The sequence below is a fragment of the Pongo abelii genome, chromosome 18, assembly GCF_028885655.2.
Source record: "Pongo abelii isolate AG06213 chromosome 18, NHGRI_mPonAbe1-v2.0_pri, whole genome shotgun sequence".
NCBI classification, from domain to species: Eukaryota; Metazoa; Chordata; class Mammalia; order Primates; family Hominidae; genus Pongo; species Pongo abelii.
In genome coordinates, this window is record NC_072003.2 from 20,149,263 (window position 1) to 20,162,756 (window position 13,494).

Below are 13,494 nucleotides of genomic sequence, written 5' to 3' on the forward strand. Positions count from 1 at the left end.
CCCACCCACACATGGACACACACAGGCACACACAAACGCGCGCACACAGGCACAGACGCGCGCGCACGGCAGCAGCAGCGCGCCCGGGCCTCACGCCCCTGGGGAGAGGCGTGAAGGAGCCTCCACATTCCCCGGAAAGGAAGTTTCTGGGCGCAGCGGAGAAAGGGAGATGCCGAGACCCCGACGTCAGTGGATTTGACACCTGAAGTGCAGGCGCCCAGACAGCCTCAGGCGCGCGCACTCCTGCAAACACGCGGGGTACACGCTCGGGCGCACACGCGGGGGCGCACACGCGGACAGACGTCCCTCGGCGCAGGGACCCCACCTCCTCCGCCGCTACCAGGGACCGGGGCCGCTCCGGGCGCAGAGGAGGCGCAGGGAGCCGCGTTCCCCCGGAGCCGACTCGACCCAGTCCGAGCCCCGAGGAGGGGGGGAGCTGGGGAGGGGCCGCGGCGCCGGACCAGCCGTTCTCCGGGGAGCGCGCCGCGCCTGGAAGGCGTCTCCGCCGGGGTCCCCAGCAAGGATCTGGGGAGGAGAGGCGGGCGCGGGAGAGGACAGGGTCGGGCCGGGGGGTCGGACGCGTCGCTGCCGGCGGACACTCACCGATCTTGATCTTCACGCTCTGGAAGACCCGGAGCCCCTCGTCCTCCGCCACCATGCTGCGCGTCCGCGCCCGCCGGGCCTCGCCCCGAAGCGCGCGCCGAGCCCGGGCAGCTCGGGCCGAGCAGGAGGAGCGGCGGCGCCGGAGCCCCGAGCGCGGCCGAGGGTCCGCCCGCCTGCAAGACCGCCAGTTGGCCGAGGGCGAGTGCGCGGACCGGGAGGCTCCGCCCGCGGCCCGGCCCCTGCTCCCAACTGGCCCGGGCCCTGCAGTGGCGGGGTTGGCAGGGACGGCGCTGGCGGGCGGCAGAGACCCGAGGGGCGCAGGTTTCGGCTTCCCCCGAGGCCTCGGCCCCCGCCCCCGCCCCCGCCCCCGCCCCCGCCCCGCGGATTGGCCGCTGAGCGGAAGGGACCTCCGCGGGCTGCCTGGCGGAAGAGACGAAGGGAGGTCGCCGGCTCGGCCCGGGCCCGCTGAGCGGGGCTGAGCGAGGCTGAGCGATTCACTCGCGTACGAACTTTGCAAAGAGAAGTTCACGTACAACGATCTGGCAGGGAGGAATCCCGCGCCCAGCTCCAGCTCCTGAGATGCGATCCGAAGACACCTGCTGCAGACGCACGCGGGGGGCGGGGACACATGCACGCACACACAGCCCCCCACCCCAGACCCCCGGCATGGGCAGGTCCCCCAGTCCTCCTGCAGACCCCGGCATGGGCAGGTCCCCACCCCAGTCCCCCTTCAGACCCTGGCATGAGCAGGTCCCCCCGCAGTTCCCCTGCAGACCCCGGCATGGGCAGGTCTCCCCACCCAGTCCCCCTGTAGACCCCGGCATGGGCAGGTCTCCCCATCCAGTTCCCCTGCAGACCCCGGCATGGGCAGGTCCCCCCACCCAGTCCCCCTGTAGACCCCGGCATGGGCAGGTCTCCCCATCCAGTTCCCCTGTAGACCCCGGCATGGGCAGGTCCCCCCACCCAGTCCCCCTGCAGACCCCGGCATGGGCAGGTCTCCCCACCCCAGTCCCCCTGCACACCCCAGCATGGGCAGGTACCATCCTCGCCTCCCTTTCTTCTGTCTCGAATTCGCCTCCTCCCTGACCTCCTCTCTGAGGAGTATGTTTGTGTGTGTGTGTTCATGTAGGTGTGTGTATGAACTGAGACTCTACACTCCCTCCTCTATGTTGCAAAACTTCATTGCACCCAGCGCCACACACACACCCTACACATATATACACACATACATACACCACACATATACTACATATACATATACATACACATAGACACCACACACACACTACACACATGTACACACATACATATACACACACATACACACACCCTACATACATACACCACACATACACACACCACATATACATATATACACATTCACACTTATATACACACAACACAGACACCACACACATATACTACCCATACGCATGCACAGACATACACACTAAACATACATGCACACACCTACGTGAACATACACAAACACACACACACTGCATAGAGAGGAACAGGAGCTTCATAAAGATAGAGGCCTATTTTTTTCCACTGCTTATCTTCACCTCCTAAAAAGCAGTTCCATGCGTTGAAAGAATGAATGGCCTTTCTTCCCCTGACTGCTGGGAGCCTGCAACCACAGGGGCCTCTCTTGTCCTCAGCCCTTGCATGCCTGGTGCTTACCGGGGCCGAACAGGAGGTTAAGGTGGCACCCCTGGCTCTTCCAACCCAGAGCCTCTGTGCCTAGCGCTGGCCCTGGGTGGCGTCTGCAGTGGGTGCTGTGGACGCCATCCACACCCCTGCTTTATAACGGAGACTGTACTCCCGTTTGGGGCCACTGGAAGCAAGCCGGCTCCTGTGTTTCTCCGAGGACCAGCGGAGTCCTGTGTGGTAGCCCAGCCACAAAGCTGCTTCTCTGCCATCCCTCCGCCCTCACAGGCCTGCTGATAAACTCAACGCAGATCTCGTTTGGTGTTTGTTTCTAGGGGACAGCTGGGGTCAGGAGTGAATCTCCAGGCTGCAGCAGTGGCAGCCGGGACGGGAGCCCCTTGGAAGGAAACGCACTGGCAGTGGCAGGATCTTGGGTGCTGGAGAGTTTGGGAAAGTCTCAGATACATGGACTATGGAATCAGGTGGCTCGTGTTGAGGGCAAGATAATGAAAAGATCACCACCTGAAACAAGGGTGGCACATTAACGGGCCTCCTCAGTACCACATAAGACACTCATCTCCTGTGACCAGAGGAAAACCAAAAAACTGGATCAGGGCCAGGACTTAACCGCGTAGAAGACAGAGCTCCAGAGAAGGCCAGGTGCTCGGTCATGGAAGGTGCTGTTCCAGGGCTGGGTGCTCGGCCACGGAATGTGCTGTTCCAGGGCTGGGTGCTCGGCCACGGAATGTGCTGTTCCAGGGCAGGTGCTCGGCCATGGAATGTGCTCTTCCAGGGCAGGTGCTCGGCCTCAGAAGGTGCTGTTCTAGGTCTGGGTGCTCGGCCTCGGAAGGTGCTGTTCCAAGCTCTGGACCCTGACCGGGAAGAAGAGAGGCCCTGAGGCTTGCAATGGGGCCAGCTGAATGAATGCACTCAAAAATCTTGAATCCCAGATTCCTCTAAATCTTCTGGGCCTGAAGAGGTGTCACATTTCTCTCTGTTAAGGACAAATGCTGTTTCTGTGCTTGAAGACACTGCAGAGACCTCTGCAAGGCGACATGCCTGCCACCCACCTCCAGCTCAGCTCCTCCAGGTCAGCATCATTAAGCTGGAGAAGTGCTGAGGCTAAAAACTGAGGAAGAGACAGTTAGCCAAGGAGCTTCAGGACCCAAATGCATGTACCAGCATGAGCCAGGGGTAAATGCAGAACTAGAGCCAAAGAACATTGGATTCAGGGGAGGCAGAATGTAGAGTTAGATATTAGAATTCATTGACATGGGCGCATTCAATCATGATACAGGGTTTAGCACCTGGGAGGTGCTCTGTGCTGCTAGGATGGCCTTTTCAACTTGTAAAATAAAGCAATGTCCCACATTAAGCAGCTGTCTGTCAGGATTGGAAAAGGCACTCCTGGGGTCCAGGCTCCCTGCACCGGCTGGTGGCCCAGGCCCAGACATCAGCAGGGCTGGAGCAGGGCTTCTCTGGTGCTCCTGCCGGTGGCTGAGGTGCACAGTCACCCTCTCCTCCTGGCAAATGGGCACTCCTCTCCCAGTCATGAAGGAGAAAACACGCATCTCCCTGACTCACTCCTTAACCCAGCCACAAACTTCACTGGGTTAGCCTCAGTCCATTTCACTCCTACATCTTGAAACTGTGGTCCTCTTTACGATACCACAAGAACTTGGGGGGTGGACAGTCCCAGAGAAAAAGTTTGTGCTGCACAAATGGATGCTGGGCACAACCAGAGTGCCCCACAGATGGTCGACTCAGACCCCACGTGCATCTCTCCCCAGTCGGTCCCTAAAACCCACTCTCAGTGCTTATCCAGGCACATCGGAGCAAGGTATCTGTATGTGCGGCCTCCGGCCCTCTGAGAAGCACAGGGGCTAAGCATACATCCAGGGCTCCCTCAACAAAACACAGCGCCACAGAGCTGCCCAAGCACCGGCCTTCTCACATTTGTGTTCTAAATGATGCATTTGGTCATTCGTTTTCTAAATTAGAAAGTTGTCCCTTAGAGCTGTGATAATAAGAGCCAGGAAACAAAATATTGAGAGATGAAAGGAACAGACGATGACCCAATAGAAAATCTCTATAATTTATTCTTTTAATGACCTTGGTGTTACACTTTGCTGTCTTTGATATACTCTTCTGTTCACGTATCAATCCATTGACAAGTGGACATTCATTCATTTCCAAAACAGCATTATTAGATCATATCTGAACAATCTACTTTCAAAGGATTTGAAGCCACATAAATGACCAGTACACAACAGAATAATTTTTGGAGGGTTCAAAGTAAGAACTGAAGGAAGAATGGTGGAATCAGGTATCTGAATCTGAAAGAGCCCATCCTGCCAGGTGCATCCCAAGGGGCTCATTGGGCCTGAATTCCAAATGGAGGCACGCGACCCTTTGCTGACTAGCAGTCACATGCCAGCTCTGCGTTCCTGGAAGTGTTGGAACTTTCATAGCTGTCTATTCATGCTGCCGGAATCAACCGAGGCCAGAAAAATCCCAATTTGCCCTCTGGACCAAACCAATAGACTGCTACCAGGCTCTACCAAACAGAACGAAGCAAGTCTGCCTCCCTTACCTGCATAAAGCCCAGAATGAGATCCTGGGCAGGGATTCCCTTGTGGAAGACAATCCCACCTTTCGTCTCTGGAACGCACTTTTGTTTTGTTCCAAAGGCAGCATCTCCCAGTTTGCAAACTGCTTGCTGGAATAACGTCTCTTTCCCTTTTTTTTTTTTTTTTTTTTCTTTTTTTGAGACGGAGTTTCGCTCTTGTTGCCCAGGCTGGAGTGCAATGGCGCAATCTCGGCACTTACCGCAACCTCCGCCTCCCAGATTCAAGCAGTTCTCCTGCCTCAGCCTCCCAAGTAGCTGGGATTACAGGCATGCACCACCACGCCCGGCTAATTTTGTATTTTTAGTAGAGACGGGGTTTCTCCATGTTGAGGATGGTCTCGAACTCCTGACTTCAGGTGATCCACCCGCCTCAGCCTCCCAAAGTGCTGGGGTTACAGGTGTGAGCCACCGTGCCCAGCCCGTCTATTTCCTTTTAAAAGAAACTTTTTTTAGTGGACTTGTTGACACATCTAAGGTGAGAACAGCTGAACATAAAGCTCCACACTGAGCTTCCTGATAGCCAAGTTGAAAAGGGAAATATGGAAATATGAATCTTACACAAGTCACATTATCTAATAAAAGGAAGCATGTCAGACTTTCAAGAAAGACAGTACTTTAGCCCATAAGGCAATACAAGAAATTTTTTAGGGAATTCTTTTCAAAAGGAATATTGGACAAGTTAGGGGAGGATGTTTTAAATCTCAAATGACACTCACTACAGGGCCTAGAACATGGTAAATGCTCAATGAATATTTGTTGAATGAATGTAGTAAAAATATAACATTAAATCATAACTCTCGCATAAAATTTATGTAGGCACTTAGAAGTCAAAGAAAATAGCTTTCTAGTGACCTGATGAGCTGCAGGAGAACACATTTGGAGAATCTAGAGAGATGAATAAATAGCCACCGAAGAGTGTTTCTCAAATATTAGTTGAGCCACACAACTGAGAGAAGCAGACAGGTCCACACCAAGGTTCCTGTGGATGCCGAGGCCTGGTGGTCTGTGTTGTTGATGGACAGGAGACCCAATGCTCTGCTGGGCTTATCAACTACAGTCGGAGGCCCAGGTGGGCCTTACTACGGAGCATCATGGTCTCGTTCTCATCTTCTCGAAACACAGAGAGAGAGGAAAGAAGCAGCCTAGACCCCCGAGTCACGAAGCGGACAGCACGGTGGCGGTGGGTGTAGACACGGTGGCGGTGGGTGTACACATGGTGGCCGTGGGTGTAGACACAGTAGCAGCACTGCACGGTGGCAGTGGGTGTACACATGGTGGCAGTGGATGTAGACACGGTGGCAGTGGGTGTAGACACGGTGGAGGTGGGTGTAGACACGGTGGCGGTGGGTGTAGACACGGTGGCAGCACCGCACAGTGGAGGTGGGTGTAGACATGGTGGCAGTGGGTGTAGACACAGTGGAGGTGGGTGTAGACACGGTGGCATTGGGTGTAGACACGGTGGTGGTGGGTGTAGACACGGTGGCAGCACCACACGGTGGAGGTGGGTGTAGACACGGTGGCATTGGGTGTAGACACGGTGGCATTGGGTGTAGACACGGTGGCGGTGGGTGTAGACACGGTGGCAGCACCGCACAGTGGAGGTGGGTGTAGACACGGTGGTGGTGGGTGTAGACACGGTAGCAGCACCGCACGGTGGAGGTGGGTGTAGACACGGTGGAGGTGGGTGTAGACACGGTGGAGGTGGGTGTAGACACGGTGGTGGCACCGCACGGAACACTCAAAGCCCACTTTCTGGCTGTGATGGCCGAGGAGAGCTGCCCTCCCCTCCGAGTGGCCCGTCCTAGGTACCCTTGAGCCTCACAAGCTCAGTTGCCAACCTCCCGGCTTCAGGGAGGGGTGGAGCAGCAGGCGGGGCAGGAAATTCACCACCAGGTTGTGCAGGGCAGGGCGGGAGAGCAGAGGGAGACGCTCACGCCCCCCAGCAGAAGCCGTGGGCGCTGATGAATGCCAGTCAGCCCACAAATCCCTGGCACCTTGACTGAGACAACGACCGCGGCTGCTTTCATTACACTTAGGAGTTGTGAGCTACCGCGTCAATTACTTTTATTTCTTCAACTAGCTTCCTGTGAAGCTAACTCACCTCCCCAGATTGTCTCCCAGTTTCTTCGTCTGTAAAATGGGGCTGGCAGCAGTGCCCGCCCGCAGGCCTGTGCTGGGACCGAGCTGCGTGTGCTGTGTGTCCTGTGTCTGGCAGATAAGAAACAGTCGGCTAGAGGTAGCTTTTCTCGTGGTTATTTTTCCCGAGAGCACTGGCAGGCATTTTTCCTCTCTGCCATCCTCCCGGCACTGCACACTGTGTCGGGCCCCTGGTGGATTTGCAGATCTAACCCTTGTACGGACATAAACCACACCAGGAACACAGAAGAGAAGCCGAAGTGTGGGTGCCGCCCCCAGGGAGCCCCCGCAGTCTGCCCAGGCTCAGCCTCCCACCCACAAGGAAGGCTGTGGATTAGGAGAGTGAGGAAAATGCCCTTCAAAATACGTGATGCATAAAAAACACAAATGTTCACTGCAGATTCATTTGTAATAGCAGAAAACTGGAGGCAACTTTCAAGCTGTCCTTCAGCAGGTAAAGGGTGAACTGCATGAAAAGCAGCAAGCAAGCGGGTGCACAGTGTTGCAGGTGAGCCTCAGGGGAACTGGGCCGAGTGAAGGGAGACAATCTCAAGCTGACAAAGTCACAGAAACGGAAAGCAGATCAGCGGGTGTCAGCGGTCAGGGGTCAGGGGCCAGGGAGGGGGTGGGAGGTGGCTGTGGCTGGAAAAGGAGCAGGAGAGATGCTCGTGGGATGGAAATGTCCGGCATCTGCACAGGGATCTGCACACAGGGCACAACTGCCCAGCTCTAGACACACTCACACACACACTCCCTCACACACACACGGGACACAACTGCCCAGCTCGTCCCTCACACACACATGTGCACACACTCCCTCTCACACACATGCACACACACTCACATGGGACACAACTGCCCACAACTAAACACACTCACAAGTGCACACTCCATCACACACACACACGTGCACACACACACTCCCTCACACATGTAAGCACACACGCACACATGCTCACACACTCCCTCATTCACACACACACACTCCCTCACATGCACACACCCTCCATTCACACACACAAGCACACACAACCCTCCCTCACTCACACATGCAAGCACACTCATGTGCACATGCTCACACACATCCTCACTCACACACACACTTCCTCACACACACCCACCCACATGCACTCACACACATGCACACACACTCCCCTCACTCATGCACACATACACACACTTCCTCACACACTCACACATAAGCATACTCATACATGCTCACAACCCTCCCCTCCCTCATACACTCACACCCACATGCACACCCTCGTACATACACATATGCTCACACAGTCCCTCTCACACACACTCCCGGTCCCTCACACTCACACACAAGCACACACACATGCACACACTCATGCACTCCCTCCTTCACACACATTCACGCTCCTCGCACACACTCATACTCACACCCACATGCACACATGCACACAGACACACTGATACACACACACAGACACCCACATGCACACAGACACACACACAAGCATACCCATATGCATACATACAGACACACTGATACACTCACATGCACACCCACATGCACACACACTGATACACACACACATGCATACCAACATGCACACATACACGTAGACACACTGATACTCTCACACACTCACACGCACCCCCACATACAGACACACACACACCCACATATACACGGACGCACTGACAGACTCACATGCACACCCATACACATACACTGACACACACCCATACTGACACACATGCTCACACCCAGTGTATGTGCAGCTGGTGCCATCCCCCCTCAGGCACTGGATCCCATCGGTGACCACTCCTTGCTTTGCAAGATGCTGCTGTGGGGGGAACTGGGCAAAGGGAACAGGCACTCCCTGCATTATTCCTTACGACTGTGTGTGAATCTGCAATTATCTCAAGAGAACCGTTTAAAGCAAGAGGACTATGTGGGAGTGGACACCAGCTCCCTGGCCCTGTCCTGCTCTTGCCGCAGCCCCCACCTGCCCGAGGCCTCTGCTGTGGGAACTGGAACCTCCCTCACAGGAAGGGCGTGACCTCATGTTTACCAGCCCTGCCCTGAGCGCAGAGCCCTTCGTGGAAATTGGTGCCTTGTTGTCATGAGAGGAAGGTCGAGGCTGGGAGAAACCTCAGGTTCTTGTGGGCATGGCGCTGCCTCGCGGTTTGATTGCAGGAGGACTTACGGCGGCTCCGAGATGGGTGGCTTGGCCTGGAACAGGAGGAGCCAGGGCGAGGGCAGCTGCTGGGCGCCATGACCCTGGCTCCTACTGCAGGCTTTCCTCTGGGCCCCCTGTTCCAGAACCTTCTCCCTCTCAGGCCACCTGTGTCTGTGCCCCTCAGGAAGCAAGCAGGCTTTCTGCAGACCAGGCTCTCTCCACCCTCCAGGAGGCGTGGCTGTCAGAGGAGCCGGCTGGCGCCCCACTGCTCTCCAAGCCAACCAGCACCAGGTGTGAAAGGAGTCAAATGTGTCCCAACGTATAAACGATGTTTATCCTGACTAGACAGGCAGCATCTTGATGTTTTACATTCTGTTTTAGCTTCCTAGACTAACCTCGTGTACTCAGCTTCTAAATGAGTGTCAGGCCCCTCAAGTAGATGCCGTGAGCAGCTGCTGTGTGCACGTGTGTGTGCTTGTGTGTGTGTGTGTGTGTGAGGACGTGTGTGAGCATGTGCGCATGTGCTGAAGGTGCCAGCTCAGGACGACCAAGCATTACGTGTTCAGGAATTTTGCAAGCTGGTTGTTAAACAGAGCCATTACTAAAAATTCAATTCGATGGGCTTATCGAGTTTATAAAATTACACGAACCCATGCTCTGGGGTCGCTGACATCTGTTCTATGGTGGAAATACAGTCACGCACCACATAACAATGTTTTGATATGGTGGAAATACAGTCACGCACCATATAACAATGTTTTGGTCAAGCAGGGTGGTCTCATAGGATTGTAGCGCCATATTCTTACTGTCCTCTCCCGGGTTAGTTGTGTTTGGACACACATACGCCACTGTGTTGCAGTCGCCTGTGGTATTTGGTACAGGAGCCTGCACACAGGAGGCCCGGCCATCCAGGCATGTGTAAGTCACCATGAGGCCCGCACAGCAAAATCACCCAGCCATGTATTTCTCAGAGTGCATCCCTGTCGCGAAGCCATGGTGAGTGTGAACGCAGGGAGTGCTGCCTGCACCTCCTCCCACCTAGGAGTGTCTCACGCCCTCCCCCAACCCCGTTTTTTCCTGAGTCATTTGTTAAACCTTGGCCCCGCTTGTGACTGGCAGTTTGAAATGCCCTGTTCAAGTCAGCTCCCCTCCCTGGCGCACACCACCTTCCTGTTTCCTGTGAAGAGGGCTGAAGGGAGGCTGTGGGGGCTCAACGTGTGACCAGTAGGTACTCAGCTGGGAGCGGTGCACACTCCAACTCAGGGTCCAGAGCTGTCATCCCACAAGGTCCTGCCTCTCGACTCATGCCTACCTCCGAGGTAAGGACCATCTGCCCACAGCCTGGGCTTTAAGGCGCTGCAGCTGGAAACTGTCAGCCCACCTGGAATGGTCCCCTGAGATGTGGCTCTGTGAAGGGCTGGGGCAGGTTCTGGCTCCGGGCACGTGGACTCGCCCACCCAGGTCCAGGACCCAGGCACAGAGGCTGGGCTGATTCCTGGGGGTCTCTCTGTGCCCTCCCTGAGCAGCCCCTGGGGGATTTGCAGGGTGTGGGGTCTTTGTGGGGCCTTGTCCTTCAGAGCTTCCTATTTGCCCCTTTCAAATTGATTGAAGAAACCTTGGGGGGTCAGGAGAGAGCCGAGAATCAGGACTGAGTGACAACAGCGAGCTGCCCTCCAAGGCCACCTCTGACTGGGGAGGCTCCCGCGTGGCTTTGCAGTCACTGGGCTGATGAGGCCTTCCGCCCTTACAACACAGGTTCAACTACAATACCTCAAACTCAACCCCAACAGCTATGAAAGCAGCATCGGGGAATTGGAACGAAATCACTCCCGATCCCACCTCTGCTACATCCGAGCCGTGTCTGTTCCTGCGTTCATTTCCTGCAATTTTACTCCCCAGCATTCGTGTTTTCATGTGGTTCTAACTAAGGCCCCAGAGGCTACAGCCCCACACCGTCCTTGCAGAAGCTGTAGCTCATCTCCTTCGCTATTTTAATTGAATGGGCACCAAGCGTTTGCCCTGGACCACCTGTGAAAGGCACCGAGGGAGAAGCCATGGGCTCAGGACCCCCTGGCCAGGGCTCGCCTTAGGACCCTTTACATATTTGAAGGGAGGCCAGGAAAGTGCGACCACAGTTTCACTCTCTTATCACTCTGCCTGCATTTTTCAGGCTTCAATAAAAGCACATGCAATTAGAGGGGCTCTGTTCTTCCTGGAGAAAGAACACTGCAAATTACAGGGTATCTCTAATGAGCCATGGACCGGAAGACAGCATCACTGACCCCTCATCATCTCAGACTCCCCTCTTGCCTCTCCCACCATGACTGGCTGGATGACCAAGTAGGGGCCTGAGTGTTCAGCTACAAAGACAAGCAGCTCCATGCAGCCTCCAGAGAGGAAGAGAGGCAGGTGGCTAGAGAGCCCCATGTGACAGATGGGCTGGTCCGGGCAGGAGGAAGGAGGGCAGGGGCTGGAGAGCCCCTGAGGACCAATGGGGCTTCTTGGCTTAAATGCCATGGGTGGGAGCTGGGGCAGCAGGGGTTCATGAGGCACTCACCTGGATTATCTGTCATTGTTGTAGCTCATACAGTCCAAGGGCCTCAGACTATAAATGTGTGGTGGTGAATTAACTACCTGTTGTGACGTTATCCTGGTCCTGTGAAGATTTACAAGGAGCCGTGTCACTCCTCTGCCAAAACCCTGGACTGTCCTCCTGTCCCCCTTGGCACAAATCACAAAGCCCCATCGTGCACACAGGAGCCCGGGTGCTCAGGCCTTACCCAGCAGCTCCAGGTCTCCTGGCTCCAACCCTCTGCCTTCTTGCTTTCCCTTCAGCAGGACAGATCTCTCCCTTCCCGGGGCCTTTGCACATTCCCTCTGTAGGAATGCTCTGTCCTGCTCTCTGCAGGAATTCCCTCTGCAGGAATGCTCTGTCCCCAGCGATCTGTGTTGCTTCTCCCTGTGGACACCTGAGAGGGAGATTTCCTCGACTACACAATGTCGAATAACTGGCCCTTACCTGCATCTGCCCTGCTTTATTTTTCTGGGTAACACGCAGGTAACACGCCTCACCACCTGGCCTGCTCACTGATGTGACCGCTCATCGACCCTCCCAGACTCAATGGGGTGAAGATATCTCATTCCTAATTGCATCTCACTTAGCAGTGATAAACAGAAGAGGAATCCACATTCAGACAGTCGATGCTTCCAGTGTTTCCTCCAATACTCGAGAATCTGCTCCACAGGTGAACGGACTTCTCCAACTGCTGATAGAAATGGTAGTACTCGTGGTGGTGGGAACCCACACCCACCCTCAGACACCAACTCGCAGCATCTCCGCAGGCCCAACAGCCCCCGCTCCAGTGGCGCAGAGACCCCCGAAGGCCGGCACCTGGATGTTCCCCTTGAGCTATTCACTTAAGAAAAAACAGTCCATTCTCCACCGGGCACTCTTCTCATTCATTCTGAGAATTGAAAATCAGGCTTTTTATTTGTTTGTTTTGTTTTTAACCTCAAACAGCGTTGTTTCTAAACTATGGGGAGTGAATCCAAATCTGAAGACAGAATGGACTGAACTTCAGGGATGCCTGGGCTGCTGGCTCTCAGCTCACCCGTGCCCACCTACCCCGTGCCCACCCGCTTTACTTACCATCCTTGAAAGTCTTCTCAGTCTCAGCCATGGCCCATGGCAGCCCAGGCAGCCCTTGCCTTCTGCTCCCTGCGAGGGAGCCCCTGGAGGGCGGCAGTGGAAGAGACGCTCTGAAGCCTCAGAACAGCTCCAGAGACCAGCAGGCAGCCCTTCCATTGCTGTGTGCTGGCCTGACATCCGCCCGCGTGAACCCCCTCGCACACACACGTACACGCACACACATGTACACGCACACACATGTACACGCACACACACAGATTACCCACATGCCCATTCAAACCACAACTTAATAACAAGGAACTGAAAAAAAAAAGGCTATTAGACCCAAATGAGAATCATAAGGTGGATCCCAATGAGAATTGTCTGCAGCATCGCAGTCACCGCTGTGTCTGAGACAGGATTTTCCATTTCAGCAGCAGATCTAAACCTGATGCCCAGGACCTGTTTTAAGCAGTGAATCAAAGATCACAGAAGTTAAAGTTTGGCAAGTTTTCGATGTCAAGGAGATGGAAAGCCTAAAATCAGTTTCTGAACCACTAAATTAGAGAGAACAGCCTTGCTCATGAATTTTCCAGAATTCCACAAACAATTAAGAAGACCCAGGGTAGGAAACACATACGATTTGTTTTCTTTGATGGTTAAGTTGGTTTAAGGCACAGAGTGAGAACACAGGT

The 13,494-nt window shown here is 55.0% G+C and overlaps 1 protein-coding gene across 1 annotated transcript in view; it reads right to left on the reverse strand.

The window, feature by feature from the left end:
• LOC103892305 (ras GTPase-activating protein 3-like) overlaps positions 1–892 on the reverse strand; it is a 105,988-nt gene extending 105,096 nt beyond the window's left edge. Inside the window, exon 1 of the mRNA XM_054534799.2 lies at positions 604–892. Coding sequence (XP_054390774.1) covers positions 604–658 — 55 coding nt within the window. The 5' untranslated portion in view covers positions 659–892. The remainder of the gene's footprint in view (positions 1–603) is intronic.
• Positions 893–13,494: the final 12,602 nt, after the last annotated feature.